The sequence below is a fragment of the Salvelinus namaycush genome, chromosome 9 (genome assembly GCF_016432855.1).
Source record: "Salvelinus namaycush isolate Seneca chromosome 9, SaNama_1.0, whole genome shotgun sequence".
Classification (NCBI taxonomy): domain Eukaryota; kingdom Metazoa; phylum Chordata; class Actinopteri; order Salmoniformes; family Salmonidae; genus Salvelinus; species Salvelinus namaycush.
Window position 1 is genome coordinate 8395354 of NC_052315.1, and position 25270 is coordinate 8420623.

Sequence of the window (25270 nt, forward strand, 5' to 3'; positions counted from 1 at the left end):
ACATATATTCTGGGGCTGGATGAAACAGGGGAAGGAGGTTACATATATTCTGGGGCTGGATGAAACAGGGGAAGGAGGTTACATATATTCTGGGGCTGGATGAAAGAGGAAGGAGGTTACATATATTCTGGGGCTAGATGAAACAGGGGAAGGAGGTTACATATATTCTGGGGCTGGATGAAACAGGGGAAGGAGGTTACATATATTCTGGGGCTGGATGAAACAGGGGAAGGAGGTTACATATATTCTGGGGCTGGATGAAACAGAGGAAGGAGGTTACATATATTCTGGGGCTGGATGAAACAGGGGAAGGAGGTTACATATATTCTGGGGCTGGATGAAACAGGGGAAGGAGGTTACATATATTCTGGGGCTGGATGAAACAGGGGAAGGAGGTTACATATATTCTGGGGCTGGATGAAACAGGGGAAGGAGGTTACATATATTCTGGGGCTGGATGAAACAGGGGAAGGAGGTTACATATATTCTGGGGCTGGATGAAACAGGGGAAGGAGGTTACATATATTCTGGGGCTGGATGAAACAGGGGAAGGAGGTTACATATATTCTGGGGCTGGATGAAACAGGGGAAGGAGGTTACATATATTCTGGGGCTGGATGAAACAGGGGAAGGAGGTTACATATATTCTGGGGCTGGATGAAACAGGGGAAGGAGGTTACATATATTCTGGGGCTGGATGAAACAGGGGAAGGAGGTTACATATATTCTGGGGCTGGATGAAACAGGGGAAGGAGGTTACATATATTCTGGGGCTGGATGAAACAGGGGAAGGAGGTTACATATATTCTGGGGCTGGATGAAACAGGGGAAGGAGGTTACATATATTCTGGGGCTGGATGAAACAGGGGAAGGAGGTTACATATATTCTGGGGCTGGATGAAACAGGGGAAGGAGGTTACATATATTCTGGGGCTGGATGAAACAGGGGAAGGAGGTTACATATATTCTGGGGCTGGATGAAACAGGGGAAGGAGGTTACATATATTCTGGGGCTGGATGAAACAGGGGAAGGAGGTTACATATATTCTGGGGCTGGATGAAACAGGGGAAGGAGGTTACATATATTCTGGGGCTGGATGAAACAGGGGAAGGAGGTTACATATATTCTGGGGCTGGATGAAACAGAGGAAGGAGGTTACATATATTCTGGGGCTAGATGAAACAGGGGAAGGAGGTTACATATATTCTGGGGCTGGATGAAACAGGGGAAGGAGGTTACATATATTCTGGGGCTGGATGAAACAGGGGAAGGAGGTTACATATATTCTGGGGCTGGATGAAACAGAGGAAGGAGGTTACATATATTCTGGGGCTGGATGAAACAGGGGAAGGAGGTTACATATATTCTGGGGCTGGATGAAACAGGGGAAGGAGGTTACATATATTCTGGGGCTGGATGAAACAGGGGAAGGAGGTTACATATATTCTGGGGCTGGATGAAACAGAGGAAGGAGGTTACATATATTCTGGGGCTGGATGAAACAGAGGAAGGAGGTTACATATATTCTGGGGCTGGATGAAACAGGGGAAGGAGGTTACATATATTCTGGGGCTGGATGAAACAGGGGAAGGAGGTTACACATATTCTGGGGCTGGATGAAACAGGGGAAGGAGGTTACATATATTCTGGGGCTGGATGAAACAGGGGAAGGAGGTTACACTGGGTGGAGTTTAGAGCTGTCACATTTCCCCCCAAAATCGATATTGAACACGGGACCACTCCCACAAATGTGTCCAGATTACATTCATCTGAAACATTTCCATCAGAAGTCTTAGTTAAAACTGATGGCAGTCATAGTTGGTGGTCTAATGGTCTGATGCCTCTATGTCTACTAATATGTATTAACTAGCAGCTTAAACACCAACTTTTCATTCTCTCTGTTCATTCATGCATCTGTTGCCCATTTAGTGTATGCAGCATGGTTAACATGACTCTCTGTAATCTGCACGTAGTGTTCTTTTTGTCCAGGTGGGAAAGGGAAGTGTGGAGTGCAATAGATAGAGATTGCATCATCTGTGGATCTGTTGGGGCGGTATGCCAATTGGACTGGGTCCAAGACCACTGTTGTCCGATTGTAACGTTCTGTGTCCATGGTTTGTACCCCCCCTACCCGAGTGTATGGTTTGTACCCCCCCTACCCGAGTGTATGGTTTGTACCCCCCCTACCCGAGTGTATGGTTTGTACCCCCCCTACCCGTGTGTATGGTTTGTACCCCCCCTACCCGTGTGTATGGTTTGTACCCCCCCTACCCGTGTGTATGGTTTGTACCCCCCCTACCCGTGTGTATGGTTTGTATCCCCCCTACCCGTGTGTATGGTTTGTACCCTACCTGTGTGTATGGTTTGTACCCTACCTGTGTGTATGGTTTGTACCCCCCCTACCCGTGTGTATGGTTTGTACCCCCCTACCCGTGTGTATGGTTTGTACCCCCCCTACCCGTGTGTATGGTTTGTACCCCCCCTACCCGTGTGTATGGTTTGTACCCCCCCTACCCGTGTGTATGGTTTGTACCCTACCTGTGTGTATGGTTTGTACCCTACCTGTGTGTATGGTTTGTACCCTACCTGTGTGTATGGTTTGTACCCTACCTGTGTGTATGGTTTGTACCCTACCTGTGTGTATGGTTTGTACCCTACCTGTGTGTATGGTTTGTACCCTACCTGTGTGTATGGTTTGTACCCTACCTGTGTGTATGGTTTGTACCCTACCTGTGTGTATGGTTTGTACCCTACCTGTGTGTATGGTTTGTACCCTACCTGTGTGTATGGTTTGTACCCTACCTGTGTGTATGGTTTGTACCCTACCTGTGTGTATGGGCAGAACAGAGTGCATACGGCACAGTAGGGTTCCAGGGTGGCCACGGCCGCATTGAAACTCTTCTCAGCCAGGATGTTAGGAGTGCGGTTCTGCCACAAGTGGCCCGCCTTCTTCACATGGCCATCCAGTGGCAAGGGGGAGAACAGCTCTGATTAGGGAGAAAGTTGCAAACACACACACGTCAGATCAGTCTAGATACACACAGAATGCGCATACAAGCAAGAATATAGGCTGTATCGGGATATAGGCTGTATCGGGATATAGGCTGTATCGGGCCTGCAATGCATGTAGCACACGAGCCAGAGGAATCCGCAATAGTGTGTTAGACCAGAACAGAGAGAATACAGACTGCAATGTCATCCCCTCAGAACCAACCTTCATCGCTGGACATTTCCTGCTTGACGATGGATAGCGGAGAGCGCATAGGCGGCTTGCTGAGGGGGTGTCGGCGACTCTTCTTCACCTCCATCTTAATCTTCAACTGCTTAGAGTAGTACGATGACTGCTGAGGAACCCCAAAAATTCATCAGCAAAATCCTGGGTTTGAATAAACATTTTCCACCGCTGATAATTAGTCCAGCTGTATAAGAGCATCTAAATGAATAACATCTAAAAGGTTCAAATGGAGGCGTTGATAACCTGTGTTTGAAAGCTTGAAGCTAGTGTTTTGGTTGTTCCATGCTCCAGGGTGAAGTTTCCCTTAGATACAGATCTAGGAGCAGCTTCCTCTACACCAGGTATTCCCAAACTGGGGTATGTGTACATTTGGGGTTTTTTCCTCACCTGAGTAGCCTCATTTCACTGCCAAAAATGTAATTAAACCATCTAGTGTTCAGCGAAATAACAACACAATGTCAAATACAGGTAGTTTAGTCAAATAATTAACATCAATTCACATTAATTAACTGTTACTCTCTTGCGGGAATTCCACTAACGGTCCGTATATAGCCAAACGTAGCTACTGCTCATGTTGGCATCTGTACTGATGGCACAAAAGCCATGACACGGAGACATAGTGGAGTGGTAATTTTCTGCATTATGCAATGATATGAGCAGTGACCATGTAAAACTTTTACAACATACAGAAGTGTGCTGGTTATCAAGGGGCAAATAACCATAATTTTCACTGTCTGACCGCTTGCATGATGATGAGTTTCTCACACGACTGGCCTATCTGGGTGATGTTTTTTCTCACCTGAATGATCTGAATCTAGGATTACAGGGACTCTCCACAACTATATTAAGTGTGTGGGACAAAATTGAGGCTATGATTAAGAAGTTGGAGCTCTTCTCTGTCTGCATTAACAAGGACAACAGACAGGTCTTTCCATCATTGTATGATTTTTTGGGGTACAAAAGAACTCAAGCTTACGGACAATGTGAAATGTGATATAGCGAAGCACATGAGTGAGTTGGGTGCGCAATTACGCAGGTACTTTCCCAAAACGGATGACACAAACAACTGGATTCGTTATCCCTTTCATGCCCTGCCTCCAGTCCACTTACCGATATCTGAACAAGAGAGCCTCATCGAAATTGCAACAAGCAGTTCTGTGAAAATTGAATTTAATCAGAAGCGACTGTCAGATTACTGGATTGGGCTGCGCTCAGAGTATCCTGCCTTGGCAAATCGCGCTGTTAAGACACTGATGCCCTTTACAACCACGTACCTATGTGAGAGTGGATTCTAGGCCCTCACTAGCATGAAAACTAAATACAGGCACAGACTGTGTGTGGAAAATGATTTAAGACTGAGACTCTCTCCAATACAACCCAACATTGCAGAGTTATGTACATCCTTTCAAGCGCACCCTTCTCATTAACCTGTGGTGAGTTATTCACAATTTTCAATTAACAAATAAAGTTTTATATGTAAGATGGTTAAATAAAGAGCAAAATTATTGATTATTATTATATGTACCCTGGTCCTATAAGAGCTCTGTCACTTCCCACGAGCCAGATTGTGACAAAAACTCACACTCATTCTTATATTTAATAAATGTATCGTATAGTGTGTGTGTGGCAGGCTTACAATGATGGCAAAACACAACTTTTGAGAGTGCGCTGACCCTGGTGCTAGAGGAGGTACGTAGCTGGAGGTTGAATGTTTGAAGGGGTACGGGACTACAAAATGTTAGGGAACCATTGCTCTACACCAATCCTAACCTTAACCATTAGTGGGGGAAAATGCAAAAACGGACCCAAGATCAGCGTCTAGAGCAGGGCTCTCCAACCCAATTCCTGGAGAGCTACCTTCCTGTAGGGTTTCACTCCAACCCCAGTTGTAACTAACCTGATTCAGCTTATCAACCAGCTAATTATTAGAATCAGGTGTGCTAGATTAGTGTTGGAGAGAAACCCTACAGGAAGGTAGCTCTCCAGGAACAGGAGGGTAGCAACCCTACAGGAAGGTAGCTCTCCAGGAACAGGGTTGGAGTGAAACCCTACAGGAAGGTAGCTCTCCAGGAACAGGAGGGTAGCAACCCTACAGGAAGGTAGCTCTCCAGGAACAGGGTTGGAGAGAAACCCTACAGGAAGGTAGCTCTCCAGGAACAGGAGGGTAGCAACCCTACAGGAAGGTAGCTCTCCAGGAACAGGGTTGGAGAGAAACCCTACAGGAAGGTAGCTCTCCAGGAACAGGGTTGGAGAGAAACCCTGCAGGAAGGTAGCTCTCCAGGAACAGGAGGGTAGCAACCCTACAGGAAGGTAGCTCTCCAGGAACAGGGTTGGAGAGAAACCCTACAGGAAGGTAGCTCTCCAGGAACAGGGTTGGAGAGAAACCCTGCAGGAAGGTAGCTCTCCAGGAACAGTGTTGGAGAGCCCTGGTCTAGAGGCAACTTCATCCTACACCTTGTTCCAGCACTGCTTACCTGCTGCATGCCTTTCACATCAAGCCTGTCCTCTGCTGGTATTTCTGTGTCATTGCTGCCTTGGGGCTCCTTTGGTGTCTGGGGCATGTTGAATGTGGCAAACTTCTCAAACGCTGCTTGGAAGGAGTTTATAGGGGCCAGCGGCAGGGTAGGTTGTTGCTGCTGCTGCTTCTTCCTCTTCTTCTTCTTCTTCTTCTTCTTCTCTCCATTCACCGTCAAGTGCTGTGGGTCTGCCTGGGGGTCGTGTACTGGGTGAGAGAAATAAAAAGGGAAATGTGGAACCTCCCAATTCAATAAGGTAAAAAATAATTAGAATAATCGGTGTCCTAATATCTCTGCACCACTTGTTGGTTCTAATAGCCATTTGGTCTGATACCCATTTGATCTGGTACCTTGCGATATCATGTAGCTCACGTCTAACTCACTTTGGAAGTTTGAAACTGGGATATCAATTAAACTCCTTAATTGACCCAAAATTGAAATGGAATTTCATCCAACTGGTGCCTTGTGAAACATCCACCCCCCTCACTCTGACCTCCTGCTCTTCACCCTAACGACCTCCTCCTGACGCTCACGTTCCTCTCCTGCCTCAATCCTAAACCAAACAGTAGCAAAGACAATGCAAAACTAATCCAAGCCCCTACACCGACCTCTTGTGGCCTTGGCGGCAACGGCGTCCTGCCTCTCTCGGTCCTGCCTTTCCCGTTCTTCCCTCTCCTGGTCCTCTCTCTCCATGGCCTCCAGGGTCTGAAACGCCTCCCGGGCCATCCTCTCATCCCTCTCCTGGCGCCGCTGGGCCTCGCGCTCCTCCACCTGACGCTGGTACTCGGCGGCATCCATCTCAATGCCTTCCTCCGCCAGAACCTTGACCTCCTCCAGTTTCAGCCGCCGCAGCTGCTCCTTCTTCTGTAAAGCTCTGGGGACGGAGGGACGGGGCAAACAGGGACATGAGTGAATGATGACACTTACAGTACTTCACTTGTATTAACACATAACTCAGTACCTCGCTCTTTTACCTGTATTTTACTGTTCAAGTTTCCCCTGTAAAACATTCATGCTTTTAAAAGAGACAAAGAGAAAAAGATGGATAGATAGAAATGTAGGACCAAAGAGTGAGAGACCTGAAAGTGAGAGACACTGGGTAGAGTGAAAGGGGAGAGAGCCATAGCCTGGTTCCTCTCTAGGTTTCTTCCTAGGTTCTGGCCTTACTAGGCAGTTTTTCCTAGCCACCGTGCTTCTACACCTGCATTGCCTGCTGTTTGGGGTTTTAGGCTGGGTTTCTGTGCAGCACTTTGAGATATCAGCTATTGTAAGAAGGGCTTTATAAATACATTTGATTGATTGATTGAGAGGGGAGAGAGCGGAGCGAGTGAGAGGGGAGAGAGTGGGCGGTGTGACTAGCTACACCAATTGGAACACAACCAGAAGCATGGCTGACACTGTTACACAAAAACATTATACACATACACACACGATCCATGTCTCAAGGCTTAAAAATCATTCTTTAAAACCTGTCTCCTCCCCTTCATCTACACTGATTGAAGTGGATTTAACAAGTGACATCAATAAGAGATCATAGATTTCACCTGGTCAGTCTACGTTATAGAAATAGCAGGTGTTCCTAATGTTTTGTACACTCAGTGTATATTTATATCTTGGTAGTGAATGTGGTAAGCATGTAGGTATACATGTATCAGGTAGTGTGGGGAGGACGTATACAATTATACTCTTGGACAAAGATGCCTTTCATCTTGACCTTGACGGGTCAATGAAATTCAATTGTAAAGCAAGTGTACTGTCATCTCCCTTTCTCCCCCTGACCTCTGAAGCAGTTTCTGGCGGTAGGTGACCCGGTTGGCCCTCCAGTGCTCCAGCTCAGGGCTGGTCAGGGTGGTGGGTCGCTGGTGGTCCAGCACCATGCCGTCCTTTCCCTGTTTCCACTGGACGTAGCGCTCTGGCTGCAGGCAGCGGACAAACACGTCCATGGAGATCTTCACCATGTCCTTACGACATGTACACTGACCGAGAGGAGAGAGAGAGGGCATTGTGAGTACACACACATATCAGGTCCTGGGGCTCTGTTCACAAACACACCCCACAGAGCCCCAGGACAGCAACACAATTAGACCCAACCAAATCATGAGAAAACAAAAAGATCATTACTTGACACATTGGAAAGAATTAAGAAAAAAAACAGAGCAAACTAGAATGTTATTTGGCCCTAAACAGAGAGTACACAGTGGCAGAATACCTGACCACTGTGACTGATCCAAACTTAAGGAAAGATTTGACTTTGTACAGACTCAGTGAGCATAGCCTTGCTATTGAGAAAGGCAGCCGAAGGCAGATCTGGCCCTCAAGAGAAGACAGGCTATGTGCACACTGCCCACAAAATGAGGTGGAAACCGAGCTGCACTTCCTAACCTGCCAAATGTATGACCATATTAGAGACACATTTCCCTCAGATTACACAGACCCACAAAGAATTCGAAAACAAATCACATTTTGATAAACTCCCATATCTATTGGCACTGGGGGGAGAGAGAGAGAGCAGTGTGAGTATATCACAGTAAACTGGGGGGGAGAGGAGAGAGCAGTGTGAGTATATCACAGTACACGGGGCTGGGGGCAGTTTGACTAGATACACGTACACTGGGGGAGGGAGAGGAAAAAGATGGGAGAGGATAAAGGGGAGAGAGAGAGAGAAAATAAGGGAAATGGAAAGAGAGCAAGAGAAGATGAAAATAAAAACTAATTTTCTTTCTGTGCCCCGGTTGGTGTATTACATTTCTGTATTACATTTCTGCTTTATTTCCTGAGCTGTGCTGAGAGGCCTTATGTTCAATTACTGGGAACATTCTTCAGGCACGCTGCGCCTCAGACGGAGCCAGGCAGAACAAGTGGAGGAGACAGATCGAGAGCAAGAGAGAAACAGAGAGGTGAGGTACTAGAGAGAGGGGGGGGGGGTTTAGTAATAACATCAACAACAAGAGAAAGCCCCTCCCACCGCAAACCAATATCCACACACTACATCTCATCTAGGCAGCACTTGAGGGACGGAATTAAGTGAGGAAGAAACCGGCAGATGAAAGAGTCATCTGGCTACCAGGGTCTGATTGGGGACTTACGTAAAAACATTAACTGGAAGAGGTGAGAGACAGCAAAACACAAACAACCGGGAGATAAATGTGTCTCTTTGCAATGTCGTCTGGGAACAGGGGGCGTGGGAGGGTAGTAGCAGCGCACCAGAGGAAGTAGGAACCAAAAGAAAGTAAAGCCCATTTCTGTCCCATAAAACTTTTAAGGGAAATTGATCAATTTGCCATTCCCGAGAGAGGGTGGGGTACTATGCTTAGATGACTTCATTATCAAATGGAAATGTATAAAATGTCTCCAAAACCAACACGTGACCCCCCAAGGCCTTCTAACCAATGAGCCCTATAGCCTACTCACTTCATATCCTAATGAAGTTAAATGATTGTAGGAAAACAAAAGACCTTAGGCGAGGTCGCCCCCTATTAGAAGAATATTCCACGTTAGGGGAGCGCTAAAAATACCGCCATGCGACCTCACTGGCTCCGACCGTCATCCTTCACTAAATAGGTCTAGACTCTCCGTTACCCATTGACGGCGGTGCGTGATAAAGCAATCGTCTTTTAAAACATCGCAACGTGATTGTACAACCTATGTGAGAAAAATAGGCTCACTAGAAAATCCTGTGGCGCTCAGTTGGCAGAGCATACGAAAAATGTATGCACATGTAAAGGACGTCAGGCTGCTCGCTTAACGAGTACCACTTCCTCCTGATTTGACATTTTAGGCTGAGGTGTAAGTTTCACATCCATGTTCTAGAAGCGTGAGAGAGTAGAGAAACTGTGGGAAAATCCAGTTTACAACCGTTAATGAGTCTGCTGTACTGCCTGTCCTCTTGTCTGCAGCAATGGGAGTGTGTCCATTATTCTTATATATTGTTTACCTTTATTTAACTAGGCAAGTCAGTTAAGAACAAATTCTTATTTACAACGACGGCCTAGGAACAGGGGCAGAACCTTGTCAGCTCGGGATTCGATCTGGCAACCTTTCGGTTACAGGCCCAACGCTCTAACCACTAGGCTACCTGCCACCCCAAATTACAGCTAGTGCCATTTGGAGGCTCACAGACACTCCCAGAGAAACAGTAGAAAAACTGGATTCATTTGAACTTCATTTTGAGTTATTGAGCTAAACCGAGCGGGTGGAGGAACTACTGAGGTTCTGAGGACAGCTGCTTAACGAATGCTAACATGTCCATGCATATTGCATAAGGAAGCAGTCATCTGCATTCACACCTGCCACCAAAAAAAAGGATGCAGGTTTACTGAGCATGTCTAACATGGGTGATACACAGGCACACAAAGTGGTGAAGACAGGCATCTGCAATAAGAGGCTTTAGTGGTTAGCTAGGACAGGCTCCTGCAATAAGAGCCTTTAGTGGTCAGCTAGGACAGGCATCTGCAATAAGAGGCTTTAGTGGTTAGCTAGGACAGGCATCTGCAATAAGGGGCTTTAGTGGTTAGCTAGGACAGGCATCTGCAATAAGGGGCTTTAGTGGTTAGCTAGGACAGGCATCTGCAATAAGGGGCTTTAGTGGTTGGCTAGGACAGGCATCTGCAATAAGGGGCTTTAGTGGTTGGCTAGGACAGGCATCTGCAATAAGGGGCTTTAGTGGTTGGCTAGGACAGGCATCTGCAATAAGGGGCGTTAGTGGTTAGCTAGGACAGGCATCTGCAATAAGGGGCTTTAGTGGTTGGCTAGGACAGGTACCTGCAATAAGAGGCTTTAGTGGTTGGCTAGGACAGGCATCTGCAATAAGGGGCTTTAGTGGTTGGCTAGGATAGGCATCTGCAATAAGGGGCTTTAGTGGTTAGCTAGGACAGGCATCTGCAATAAGGGGCTTTAGTGGTTGGCTAGGACAGGCATCTGCAATAAGGGGCTTTAGTGGTTGGCTAGTCATTTCTATCCCTGCTATCATGAGCTCATTTCCAGTGAGGGCCACAGCCACCATACATTAACATAGCAGTGTCGTTATTACCGCACAATGAGAAGTGAATTGACAATACTCTTTGTTTAAAGCCTACTCTAGGCCTGTAGCCAATGTTCCCTCAATGTTTTCATCACTGAGCAAAATTTCAGGTCTGCTGAGCGCAAACTTGAAAGTTGTGAAAATTCTGTGCAACTTCTGGCGAGTAATTACTGTGAACACTGAGGCTGTACCCGCTTTAAGTTAGTTTTAACAGTGGTCAATTAGCCTACTGTGGCTATTTGATCATAATGTAGACCTACCAGAGTGGCCTAACATCAAAAACAATGGAGAAAATGTATCCCATAACATTTTAACATGGAAATAGCTGTTCTATCATTCAGCCTACAGTAACAGCCAATTTGTGGTGTTCAATGTAGGCCTACATTCCATGAGACAAAACATGCAGGACTTGACATTAACCTGTTTATCCACTTGTCCTTCAGACAAGGAGGTGACTAAACATGTTGTTGTTTGATGCAAGAAACCCCTTTACAAAATAAAATGCTTTATTAATCTCATACCATTACTACAGAGATTCAGACAAATTATGCTACCTGCTGCCTATTGGCTATTTAGCTTATTCAAGTCTGTCTCAAAATACAACACTGCCCCTTTATGACAAAACAAAACTCTTCACCTGACTGTCTTTTAAAAGATGTCTAGAAATACACATGTTGTGCTCTTGTAGGAAGCAACCACTCCCCTATTGCTGACTACTAGTGATCTATAACTGGGCTAATAACTCACTAACTATCAAAGGATATGAACAAAATGTACACACGTCGCTACATGCAGCTCTCGCTTTGATCTCAAAACAAGCTCATCTACTCACGCTGTAAAGTGAATGGTACAGATCCATATAAGGCAATGGTCTATTAGTGATTATAAACTGGGTGGTTTGAGCCCTGAATGCTTATTGGCTGACAGCCGTGGTATATCAGACTGTATACCACGGGTATGACAAAACATTTATTTTTACTGCTCTAATTACGGTGGTAACCAGTTTATAATAGCAGTAAGGCACCTCGGGGGTTTGTGGTATCTGGCCAATATACCACGGCTAAGGGCTGTATCCAGGCACTCTGCCTTGCGTAAAAACAGCCCTTAGCATATTGGCCATACACCATACCCCCTCAGGCCTTATTGCTTTAATTGGCCTACCGAAGCTCTGATTGGTTAAGGCGCACCGGTCTGTGTAGAGTACAGGCCTGAGTGGTGCCTGTCAACGCAATAGAATCCTACTCCGATGCGTTCTGCCTACAACAAACTCTCTTGCATAGTTAATTTAGTTTCGGTAGTTTGCATTGAAAGTAGCTAATTGCGTTGATTCGATCACAAGTCCCACAGTAAAGGGAAACGTTGATAGTGTTAACTAAAGGGGGAATCTCTAGAACGTTCAATCTCGTGCTTCTCTGCATGGGCTGATATTTATTCTGCGAGGCAATCCCAGGGGGAGCTGTGCATGAGGGAAGATTGCCTGTAGCGCCCACACACTCGTGGAATGCACACACACACACACAATAATAATACCGTAGCCTTCATCATCTTCAGAACTCCTCATCAAAGCCCATCAGCTCTAACCCAAACAAACAAGCGTACACAAACAAATATCACTACTCGGCGAGTGAATCATCTGCAATTCACTTTGATAGATGAAAAGGAAGAGAATTGGGTCTGTGGCTGTGTGGTGTGTGTGTCCAGTTCTGAGTCACCAACAGCCAGATGGAATGGAATTGAATCTTCTATTCAGTGTGATGAAAATTCTCACAACACCCAATGTTTTGGCCCATACTGAACTGTGAACTGTAATGTACTTTCTCACCTGAAGTATAGCCTAGATCAGTGTTTCTCAACTCCGGTCTCCGAGTATCTCCAATAGCACACATTTTTGTTGTAGCCCCAGACAAACATATACAATTCAACTCATCAAGGGCTTGATGATAAGTTGATAAGTTGAATCAGATGTGCTTGTCCAAGGCTACGACAAAAATGTGTTCACTCAAGGAGTGGAGTTGAGAAACAATGACCTATCTAGATGACATATTCCTGTGTGCTAGTCAGGGAGGTAAGAGAGGAACAATGTTCAGATATGATGAAAAGCAGTTAGGCACATTACACTTCATAGCATTGTACTACTACTACTACAGAGTTGTTGTACTACTACGTTGTACTACTACTACTACTACTACTACTACTACTACTACAACAGAGTTGTTGTACTACTACGTTGTACTACTACATTGTACTACTACTACAGAGTTGTTGTACTACTACAGAGTTGTTGTACTACATTGTACTACTACTACAGAGTTGTTGTACGACTACTACTACAACAGAGTTGTTGTACTACTACGTTGTACTACTACTACAGAGTTGTTGTACTACTACAGAGTTGTTGTACTACATTGTACTACTACTACAGAGTTGTTGTACGACTACGTTGTACTACTACTACTACAACAGAGTTGTTGTACTACTACGTTGTACTACTACAGAGTTGTTGTACTACTACGTTGTACTACTACTACAGAGTTGTACTACTACAGCAGCATTGTACTACTACTACAGCAGCATTGTACTACTACTACAGCAGCATTGTACTACTACTACAGCAGCATTGTACTTCTGCTACTAATACTACTACAGCAGCATTGTACTACTGCTACTACTACTGCAGCATTGTACTACTGCTACTAGAGCAGCATTGTACTACTACCAGTGGTGGAAAAAGTACCCAATTGTCATACTTGAGTAAAAGTAAAAATACCTTAATAGAAAATTACTCAAGTAAAAGGGAAAGTCACCTATTAAAATTCTACTTGAATAAAAGTATTTGGTTTGAAATATACTTAAGTATCAAATGGAAAAGTACAAGTATAAATTATTTCAAATTCCTTACATTAAGCAAACTAGACCTCAACATTTTATTTTTTACAGATAGCCAGGGGCACTCTCTGACACTGACATCCTTTACAAATGAAGCATGTACAGTGGCAAGAAAAAAATTGTGAACCCTTTGGAATTATCTGGATTTCTGCAAAAAAATTGGTCATAAAATTAGATCTGGTCTTCATCTAAGACAAACAGTCTGCTTAAACTAATAACACACACACACACACATTATTGTATTTTTCTTGTCTATATTGAATACATAATTTAAACATTCACAGTGTAGATTGGAAAAAGTATGTATGTGAACCCCTATTCTAATGACTTCTCCAAAAGCGAATTGGAGTCAGGGGTCAGCTAACCTGGAGTACAATCATTGAGATGCGATTGGAGATGTTGGTTAGAGCTGTCCTGCCCTTTAAAAAAAAAAACTCACAAAATTTGAGTTTTCTATTCACAAGAAGCATTGCCTGATTTGAACCATGCCTCGAACAAAAGAGATCTCAGAAGACCCAAGATTAAGAATTGTTGACTTGCATAAAGCTGGAAAGGGTTACAAAAGTATCTGTAAAAGCCTTGATGTAGACAAATTGTCTATAAAATGGAGAAAGTTCAGCACTGTTGCTACTCTCCCTAGGAGTGGCCGTCCTGCAAAGATGACTGCAAGAGCACAGAGCAGAATTCTCAATGAGGTTAAGAAGAATCCTAGAGTGTCAGCTAAAGAATTACAGAAATCTCTGGAACATGCCAACATGGGAGGACACCACGGATGAAGCCACTGCTGTCCAAAAAAAACATTGATGTACATCTGAAGTTCACAAAAGAGCATATGGATGTTCCACAGCGCTACTGGCAAAATATTATGTGGACAGATGAAACTAAAGTGGAGTTGTTTGGAAGGAACACACAACACTATGTGTGGAGAAAAAAAGGCACAGCACACCAACATAAAAACCTCATCCCAACTGTAAAGTATGGGGAAGGGAGCATCACGGTTTGGAGCTGCTTTGCTGCCTCAGGGCCTGGACAGCTTGCCATTATCGACGGGAAAAATGAATTCCTAAGTTTATCAAGACATTTTGCAGGAGAATGTCAGGCTATCTGTCCACCAATTGAAGCTCAACAGAAGTTGGGTGATGCAACAGGACAACGACCCAAAACTACATAAATAAATCAACAACAGAATGGCTTCAACAGAAGAAAATACGCCTTCTGGAGTGGCCCAGTCAGAGTCCCGACCTCAACCCGATTTAAAATGCTGTGGCATGACTTGGAGAGTGGTTCACACCAGACATCCTAAGAATATTGCTGAACTGAAACAGTTTTGTAAAGAGGAATGGTCCAAAATTCCTCCTGACTGTTGTGCAGGTCTGATCCGCAACTACAGAAAATGTTTGGTTGAGGTTATTGCTGCCAAAGGAGCCTCAACCAGTTATTAAATCCAAGGGTTCACATACTTTTCCCACCCTGCACTGTGAATGTTTACACGGTGTGTTCAATAAAGACATGAAAACTCCCGGGTGGCGCAGTGGTCTAGGGCACTGCATCGCAGTGCTAGCTGCGCCACCAGAGTCTCTGGGTTCGCGCCCAGGCTGGGCTGGGTTCGCGCCCAGGCTCTGTCGCAGCCGGCCGCAACCGGGAGGTCCGTGGGGCGACGCACAATTGGCATAGCGTCGTCCGGGTTAGGGAGGGTTTGGCCGGTAGGGATATCCTTGTCTCAGTATGTAAAATGTAATAAAATGTATGCACTCTACTGTAAGTCGCTCTGGATAAGAGCGTCTGCTAAATGACTAAAATGTAATGTAAAACGTATAATTGTTTGTGTGTTATTAGTTTAAGCAGACTGTGTTTGTCTATTGTTGTGAAGATCAGATCAAATTTGATGACCAATTTATGCAGAAATACAGGTAATTCCAAAGAGTTCACATACTTTTTCTTGCCACTGTATTTAGTGAGTCCGTCAGATCAGAAGCAGTAGCGATGACCAGGGATGTTCTCTTGATAAGTGTGGGAATTAGACCATTTTCCTGTTCTGCTAAGCATTCAAAATGTAAGTATTTTGGGTGTCAGGGAAAATGTATGGAGTAAAAAAGTACATCATTCTCTTTAGGAATGTAGTGAAGTAAAAGTTGTCAAATATAAATAGTAAAGTACAGATACTCAAAAAAAACAACTTAAGTAAAGATACTTGAAAGTATTTCACAGGTTGAAAAGCATTAAACATTTATGGCAATTTAGCTAGCTTGCTTGCAGTTGCTAGCTAATTTGTCCTATTTAGCTAGCTTACTATTGCTAGCTAATTTGTCCTGGGATATAAACATTGAGTTGGTATTTTACCTGAAATGCACAAGGTCCTCTACTCCACCAATTAATCCACACATAAAACGGTCAACCGAATCAATTCTAGTCATCTCTCCTCCTTCCAGGCTTTTTCCCTCTTTGTACTTTATATGCTGATTGGCATCTAACTTTCATAATAAGGTGTATTACCACAACGACCGACCGACCTCAGTTCATCTTTCAATCACCCACGTGGGTATAACCAATGAGGAGATGGCACGTGGGTACCTGCTTTAATAAACCAATGAGGAGATGGGAGAGGCAGGACATGCACCGCGTTCAGCGTCACAAATAGAACTGACTTCTTTTTTAGCGCTTGGCAACGCAGACGCTCGTTGGCGAGCATTGTGGGTGCAATGAATGAATATCGTGTACATTGAATTTGCAACGCTCGCACACGCGACGCAAACGGTGTGGTCAGCATGTAAGAGACTGCAGGGGAACAATTGAAAACAAGGAGACCACATCTGTAATTAGTAGGCGTCAGCAGACAGATGTGTCAGCTAATAGAACCTCTGAGCTCTAGTAGACAGGAGACTAGCAACAAGCCACACAGCCCAAAGTGACAGATCCAGCTCAAAGGACCATCTTTCCCTGTGGCATCAAGAGGAAGTGAATAGGGCTTGGCAGAAAGAGGGAGGTTCCCAAGCTGTTCTTTCTTTATTTCCCATTGTCTGGCACTTTCAGGAGCCGCCTGTCAATGTGCTGACACAAAATGGAGGGCAAGCGGCAAAACCAACCAATGAATCTCTGAGATTCAGATAGAACTCTTGAGGGGGAGCTCCCTGGCCAGTGGATTGGGTTCAGACTTGAGAGGGGCAGGGGGCGAGCGGGTTAAACGAAAAACACCATCATACCAGCTGTATTTCTGTATTTTGAAAGTTCCATATCTTGAAAACTTGATTGCTGACAGGCAAAACATTTTTGGGATTATGTCAACAATGGACTAAATAGTTTTTGGGTGACGTTTTCCTTTAAATGCATCAGAGACTGTGGGAAATAGAGAGGGGCTTCCAGTGGCCCTGAGAGCAGCACACTGAACTCACAACCTCATAAATCTGACATGCAGCCAAGCAGAGACAGGGTGTGTGCACATGTGTTTTTTTGTGTGTCCCTTACAGGTGAAAGGCCTGGTCCAAAAACTATTCACAGCAGTTTGCCCTCCGGGACAGGAGATAAAGACATGAAACGAAAATGAAGCGGAACACAGACGAGAGGGAGAAACAGGCGACGTGAGACAGCTTAAAAAGACACAGGTTAATCTTGCCACTATAGGGGGTGCTGTTTTCGCATTAGCATAATTTCCTCTACAGATTAAACTGCCTCTTATTCAATTATTGCTCTTACTATATGCATATAATTAATACCATTGGATAGAAAACAATCTATAGTTTCTAAAACCGTTTCAATTTTGTCTCTGAGTTAAACAGAAGTCATTTGACAGCACTTTCCCTGACCAAGAAGAAGAACGCTCTGCCTATATATGGTCACGCCACCTATGACCCGAAACACACTTCATTCGTCTTCCTCTGGGTGTCAAGAGGACGTCAGAGGAGAAATTTTTTGTTTACCTTGTACTGACGTGAAATAAGACCTATTTCTTTGGCGTGACCGACAACTTCCGGTTCTCTGACTCGCGCTATTTGGAGGTGCGATTGTCTACTGTTTTGCTGCCGTTACGGATGAAAACTATCTCCGTCTCGAAGTTTGTTTGATACATGTGACCATATCATCTTAATGTATGTTTTTTCAATATAGTTTAATCAGATTATTTGAATTTTTTCGGGAGTTTTGCCGTGTTCCGTTCTGTGACTTTTTTTACTTTGGCCAGTCGACCAGTACATATGCTAAATGAAGAGGGAAAGTTGCCATTATGAATGGATTGAACGACTCATCAGGACTAAGGACACATTGATCAACATTCTGATGAAAGATCAGCAATAGTAAGACCCAATTTACGATGTTATTTCATATATCTGTCGTGCATGTGAACTGGTCGGGGGCGCCCAGCTGGTTCTGGCTGGCGTGGCTATGCTAATTTAGCGCTACATTTTGTTTTCGCTATAAAACATTTAATAAATCTGAAATATTGTTTGGATTCACCAGATGTTGGGCTTTCAATATCTGTACGCTGTGTATTTTTCTGAAATGTTTTAAGATAAGTAATTAGTTATATGACGTTGGTCTCTGTAATTGTTCTGGCTGCGTCAGCACTATTTCAGATTGCAGCTGCAATGTAGAACTGTGATTTATACCTGAAAAATGCACATTTTTCAAAAAAAAACTATGCTATACCATAAATATGTTATCAGACTGTCATCTTATGAAGTTGTTTCTTGGTTAGTGGCTATATATATTTTTATTTAGTCGAATTAGTGATAGCTACTGACGCAGGAAAAAACTGTTGGAGTAAAAAAATTGTGTCTTATGCTAACGTGGTTAGCTAATAGATTTACATATTGTGTCTTCCCTGTAAAACATTTTAAAAATCTGAAATGGTGGCTTTATTCACAAGATCTGTATCTTTCATCTGGTGTCTTGGACTTGTGATTTAATGATATTTAGATGCTACAATTTACTTGTGACGCTATGCTAGCTATGCTACTCAGTGGGGGGGGAGTGGGGGGTGATCCCGGATCCGGGTTGGTGACTCGTTAAAGGTTAACACACAACACACAAACAAGGCACCCCAATGACTTCTTGCTCCAGGCCTAAAACAGTTTGTGTAAGCAAACTGTGGAACTGGTATTCAAAGAATGAATTGCATGGTTGTGTAAGAGGATATGGGTAGCATGTGTGACCACTGGGTTTAATCTTCGCTATAGTGTTGTGTGTTGGTAGGGGGCACTTGGGTTTCCATATGGTTTACTGTGCAATACCCACCTGTGTTGCCATCTTGCCGTAGTCGATCCAGCGCAGGGTGGCAAAGTTGGTGGACTCCGCGCAGTTGAAGCCGTGGTTGAAACCGGCGTGGTAGCCATAAGGAAAGGTGACCATAAACTCGCCTTCTTCCTGAGTGATCTGGAGATAGCAAGAGTTCAAAGGTTAAATGTTCCTCTGTGATGTTGTGACAGAGTATCAAATCAACAGGATACAGTCATATAATCTACATGTTACTTACTGATCAATATATAAATATTCTGTTTCGGGTTTGGATGACTGACCCTGAATACAGTAAACAGTTGCATAAAAAGTGAAGTCAAACATTAAAATGTACATTAACTGACTGAGCATTAATGGTCAACAGAACCAGTGCAGTACAAGCAGTATGCAAACCTCATCAAATGTTGTATCTATATTGGATAAGCAAACATTTTTGTTATTAAACCGGCTTTTGATGGGCAGAGATGAGCAAAACTATGCCAAAATGATGAAGTAATTTACATTTAAGGCAATGAAACTCTGCCTCGGATGGAAGGATTTGGCAAAAACAGGGTCTTCGCAACCCCTGAAACCCAGCCATGGGAACAAAAACAGATGCTAGCTCTTAATATCCACAATCATTAAGCACTGATGGGAAGGGTGATTTGCTTTTTTTTAAACTCACCCTTCCTTCCTCCATCCATCTTTCCCTCACTTGAGCTGCCTGGTGGCTACTTCTCCTAGAGAACCAGTCCCGGCGATACATGCGTAATTAGACAAGCCAGCAAGCATGGCACAAGAAATTAGCCAGTCCGTGCAAATTAAGATTCATCTGATTGCGTTTCGTTCCAAGGCAGAACTAGGGCCATCATTTACTGAGAGCTCGGGAGGGTGAAGACAGTTCACCGGAATTGTCTGCATCTCTTGGATATTAAGCCTGACAAATTATTTGGCGGTTTTTATTTTGACACTCCTAGTTTTCTGTGGCTGCCCCAACATTAAAATGTCTACGTCTATTACGTGAGGTTCATTGGCAATCCCTGACAGAATTATTAAGTCACTAGATTTCTACAGCTGAACTTCAAATACGCTGTACGTTTTGGGCCCTTGATCTGAAGACCCTCTTCATCAAGTCACCTCACCCCTCTAAGAGAGGTGGGTCGGCAGGTAGCCTAGTGGTTAGAGCGTTGGGCCAGTAACGGAAAGTTTGCTAGACCAATGTAACTAAGACTCAATCCCAATCATAATTTACTGTGAAGTGAAGCTATGGTCTTTAAGTAAAGACGCCATCAATCTCATTATCAACCTTTCAATACTGTGTGCTGTGTGTCGTCTGCTCGCGCGCGCTGCGTGTTCACGTCATCACCCCCCCCTCCATTCACTCCTCCCCTGTCATCAGTCCCAGAGGTTGGTTGGAGAGCAGCCACACTCACAACAACTTCAGCATGTCTACTGACCCAGACTCCATCATCTAAAAGTGCCATTAGCCTCCACTTCAGTCAGCGAAGGCAGGCTGTCATTCACCCCGTTCATTTCTATCAGCGGTCGGTGCTAGAGTCAGCTAGAGTCACAAGGGTGTGTCCCCTATGAGCCCTGGTCAAAAGTAGTGCACTTTTATAGGGAATAGTGTTCCATTTAGGAAGCAGCCATATGCAGCACAGGGCTATCGTCTCCTTTCACCGGTTGAAGGATTTCAATTGTGCTTCAGCAAAGGGTTCCATTCAGAAGGGTTATTACTAAAACTGCCGTTGGTGGTCAAGTGGCTCCTTTCTGAGAGCTGTTAACAGGCTGCTAGTGGTCATGTGATGACAAATGAGTTGAATTGCATTACCGGAAATATCCGTCAAACATAGATGGTTAAAATGAGAAGTGTTAGAGGTCTGTTATTGGTTAAATGTGCATGTATGACATTAATCAAATGGATGAGGTTACTTCCTTTATTTCTATATATATATATATATATATATATATATATATATATATATATATATATATATATATATATATATATATATATATATATATATATATATATATATAATCCCTCACAGAACAGTGTTGCTATTAAAACTTCAGAGCCCTAAGGCTGTATGTGCCAAGGCGTCTCAGAGTAGGGTGCTGCAGTGTTCAATTTAGCATCCATTTGAGTCTTTATGACTAAAATACCTTTTAGTCTTAGTCACATTTTAGTCATTTCATCCTTAGTTTTAGCTATTATCAGTCGACTAAAACTCTGGACAATTTTTGTCTATTTTTAGTCGAAGTCATTTTAGTCAAATATTAGTCAGTTCATTTCCATGTGCACATTAAGATAGACCTATTTGAACCAGACTATCCACTCATACAGTATAGTTGACACATTGCTATTGTGGCAGATTGTAACCAATGGCAGCCATGATTTACCATATAGGCTACATGTTAAACAATTTAGACATGAAGCGATTATCTCCCCATCACAACCTTAGGATGGGGGGGATAGGGATGTGATATAAAAGTGATATTTTTTCCATGGCAAAAATGAAAAGATCGGAAAGATCAGAAAGCACAACTGAAAGACGTTAATTCCGCCAATTAAATATTCTGCAAAGGCATGCATGCTTATGATTGGATAAAACATTTGAGAAGAAGCTTCATGTTAAATTTGATGTTCATTAATATCACATGGAATTCTCATCACATTTGTCGAAAATGAAAACTCATTTGTTATTCATCGTTTTTTCCCTTCAGGACATCTCGTCTCATTATTGTCATTCATTTGTGTCAGGAAAAATGGGTTGTTGACTAATATTTTTCATCAGTTATTGTCGACGAAATGAACACTGGGGTGCTGATCGCCACCTGATCCTAGATCAGCACCTCTATTCTGAGTAGGGATGTGACAAATTGACTATTGTTCTTAACGTTTAAACTGCCATTTCTTGATTCTTCTTTAAAACTATAAAACAAATTCATTAAATTGCATATGAATTCCCATTTAATTCCCATTCAACTTCTCAAAGTATTGCCATGCAGGACTTCGCTGCGGTCGCCTGCCTTTCCCTGACATTTTCCCAACTGTTAAAGATTATGACCTGTGGGTAGAGTCGACTACCAAATAATTGATTGGTTGACTCCTTGCACGTGGACAGACAGGACAGCCACCAGACAGTCAGTCAGAACCGTGCACTAGGTCTATCTATCAGTATAGACAGGTCAGCCACCAGACAGTCAGTCAGAACCGTGCACTAGGTCTATCTATCAGTATAGACAGGTCAGCCACCAGACAGTCAGTCAGAACCGTGCACTAGGTCTATCAGTATAGACAGGTCAGCCACCAGACAGACAGTCAGAACCGTGCACTAGGTCTATCTATCAGTATAGACAGGTCAGCCACCAGACAGACAGTCAGAACCGTGCACTAGGTCTATCTATCAGTATAGACAGGTCAGCCACCAGACAGACAGTCAGAACCGTGCACTAGGTCTATCTATCAGTATAGACAGGTCAGCCACCAGACAGTCAGAACCGTGCACTAGGTCTATCTATCAGTATAGGCAGGTCAGCCACCAGACAGTCAATCAGAACCGTGCACTAGGTCTATCTATCAGTATAGACAGGTCAGCCACCAGACAGTCAGTCAGAACCGTGCACTAGGTCCATCTATCAGTATAGACAGGTCAGCCACCAGACAGTCAGAACCGTGCACTAGGCCTATTTATCAGTATAGACAGGTCAGCCACCAGACAGTCAGAACCGTGCACTAGGCCTATTCATCAGTATAGACAGGTCAGCCACCAGACAGTCAGAACCGTGCACTAGGTCTATCTATCAGTATAGACAGGTCAGCCACCAGGCAGACAGTCAGAACCGTGCACTAGGTCCATCTATCAGTATAGACAGGTCAGCCACCAGACAGTCAGAACCGTGCACTAGGCCTATTTATCAGTATAGACAGGTCAGCCACCAGACAGTCAGAACCGTGCACTAGGCCTATTCATCAGTATAGACAGGTCAGCCACCAGACAGTCAGAACCGTGCACTAGGTCTATCTATCAGTATAGACAGGTCAGCCACCAGGCAGACAGTCAGAACCGTGCACTAGGTCTATCTATCAGTATAGACAGGTCAGCCACCAGACAGTCAGAACCGTGCACTAGGCCTATTTATCAGTATAGACAGGTCAGCCACCAGACAGTCAGAACCGTGCACTAGGTCTATCTATCAGTATAGACAGGTCAGCCACCAGGCAGACAGTCGGAACCGTGCACTAGGTCTATCTATCAGTATAGACAGGTCAGCCACCAGACAGTCAGAACCGTGCACTAGGTCTATCTATCAGTATAGACAGGTCAGCCACCAGGCAGACAGTCAGAACCGTGCACTAGGTCTATCTATCAGTATAGACAGGTCAGCCACCAGGCAGACAGTCAGAACCGTGCACTAGGTCTATCTATCAGTATAGACAGGTCAGCCACCAGACAGACAGTCAGAACCGTGCACTAGGTCTATCTATCAGTATAGACAGGTCAGCCACCAGACATTCAGAACCGTGCACTAGGCCTATCTATCAGTATAGACAGGTCAGCCACCAGACAGTCAGAACCGTGCACTAGGCCTATCTATCAGTATAGACAGGTCAGCCACCAGGCAGACAGTCAGAACCGTGCACTAGGTCTATCTATCAGTATAGACAGGTCAGCCACCAGGCAGACAGTCAGAACCGTGCACTAGGCCCATCTATCAGTATAGACAGGTCAGCCACCAGACAGTCAGAACCGTGCACTAGGCCTATTCATCAGTATAGACAGGTCAGCCACCAGACAGTCAGAACCGTGCACTAGGTCTATCTATCAGTATAGACAGGTCAGCCACCAGGCAGACAGTCAGAACCGGGCACTAGGTCTATCTATCAGTATAGGCAGGTCAGCCACCAGACAGACAGTCAGAACCGTGCACTAGGTCTATCTATCAGTATAGGCAGGTCAGCCACCAGACAGTCAGAACCGTGCACTAGGTCTATCTATCAGTATAGACAGGTCAGCCACCAGACAGTCAGTCAGAACCGTGCACTAGGTCTATCTATCAGTATAGGCAGGTCAGCCACCAGACAGTCAGTCAGAACCGTGCACTAGGTCTATCTATCAGTATAGGCAGGTCAGCCACCAGGCAGACAGTCAGAACCGTGCACTGGGTCTATCTATCAGTATAGACAGGTCAGCCACCAGACAGTCAGTCAGAACCGTGCACTAGGCCTATTTATCAGTATAGACAGGTCAGCCACTAGGCAGACAGTCAGAACCGTGCACTAGGTCTATCTATCAGTATAGACAGGTCAGCCATCAGACAGTCAGTCAGAACCGTGCACTAGGTCTATCTATCAGTATAGACAGGTCAGCCACCAGGCAGACAGTCAGAACCGTGCACTAGGTCTATCTATCAGTATAGACAGGTCAGCCACCAGACAGACAGTCAGAACCGTGCACTAGGTCTATCTATCAGTATAGACAGGTCAGCCACCAGACAGTCAGAACCGTGCACTAGGCCTATTTATCAGTATAGACAGGTCAGCCACTAGGCAGACAGTCAGAACCGTGCACTCGGTCTATCTATCAGTATAGACAGGTCAGCCACCAGACAGTCAGAACCGTGCACTAGGTCTATCTATCAGTATAGACAGGTCAGCCACCAGACAGTCAGAACCGTGCACTAGGTCTATCTATCAGTATAGACAGGTCAGCCACCAGACAGACAGTCAGAACCGTGCACTAGGTCCATCTATCAGTATAGACAGGTCAGCCACCAGACAGTCAGTCAGAACCGTGCACTAGGTCTATCTATCAGTATAGACAGGTCAGCCACCAGACAGCCAGTCAGAACCGTGCACTAGGCCCATCTATCAGTATAGACAGGTCAGCCACCAGGCAGACAGTCAGAACCGTGCACTAAGCCTATCTATCAGTATAGACAGGTCAGCCACCAGGCAGACAGTCAGAACCGTGCACTAGGCCTATCTATCAGTATAGACAGGTCAGCCACCAGACAGTCAGAACCGTGCACTAGGTCCATCTATCAGTATAGACAGGTCAGCCACCAGACAGACAGTCAGAACCGTTCACTAGGTCCATCTATCAGTATAGACAGGTCAGCCACCAGACAGACAGTCAGAACCGTTCACTAGGTCCATCTATCAGTATAGACAGGTCAGCCACCAGACAGTCAGAACCGTGCACTAGGTCTATCAGTATAGACAGGTCAGCCACCAGACAGTCAGAACCGTGCACTAGGTCTATCTATCAGTATAGACAGGTCAGCCACCAGACAGACAGTCAGAACCGTGCACTAGGTCTATCTATCAGTATAGACAGGTCAGCCACCAGACAGTCAGAACCGTGCACTAGGCCTATCTATCAGTATAGACAGGTCAGCCA

The 25270-nt window shown here is 44.6% G+C and overlaps 1 protein-coding gene across 3 annotated transcripts in view; it reads right to left on the reverse strand.

Annotated features, from left to right (window-relative positions):
* The window catches only part of LOC120053638 (lysine-specific demethylase 4B-like), a 102091-nt gene that overhangs the window by 38933 nt on the left and 37888 nt on the right, over window positions 1–25270 (reverse strand). For 2 of the 3 annotated variants that reach the window (XM_039000793.1, XM_039000791.1), the window contains exons 8-13: window positions 18885–19022; window positions 7532–7728; window positions 6361–6626; window positions 5711–5958; window positions 3216–3345; window positions 2828–2988 (exon numbers count right to left, since the gene is read on the reverse strand). In XM_039000793.1, coding sequence (XP_038856721.1) covers window positions 2828–2988; window positions 3216–3345; window positions 5711–5958; window positions 6361–6626; window positions 7532–7728; window positions 18885–19022 — 1140 coding nt within the window. The remainder of the gene's footprint in view (window positions 1–2827; window positions 2989–3215; window positions 3346–5710; window positions 5959–6360; window positions 6627–7531; window positions 7729–18884; window positions 19023–25270) is intronic. The other variant, XM_039000792.1, reaches the window with a different exon arrangement.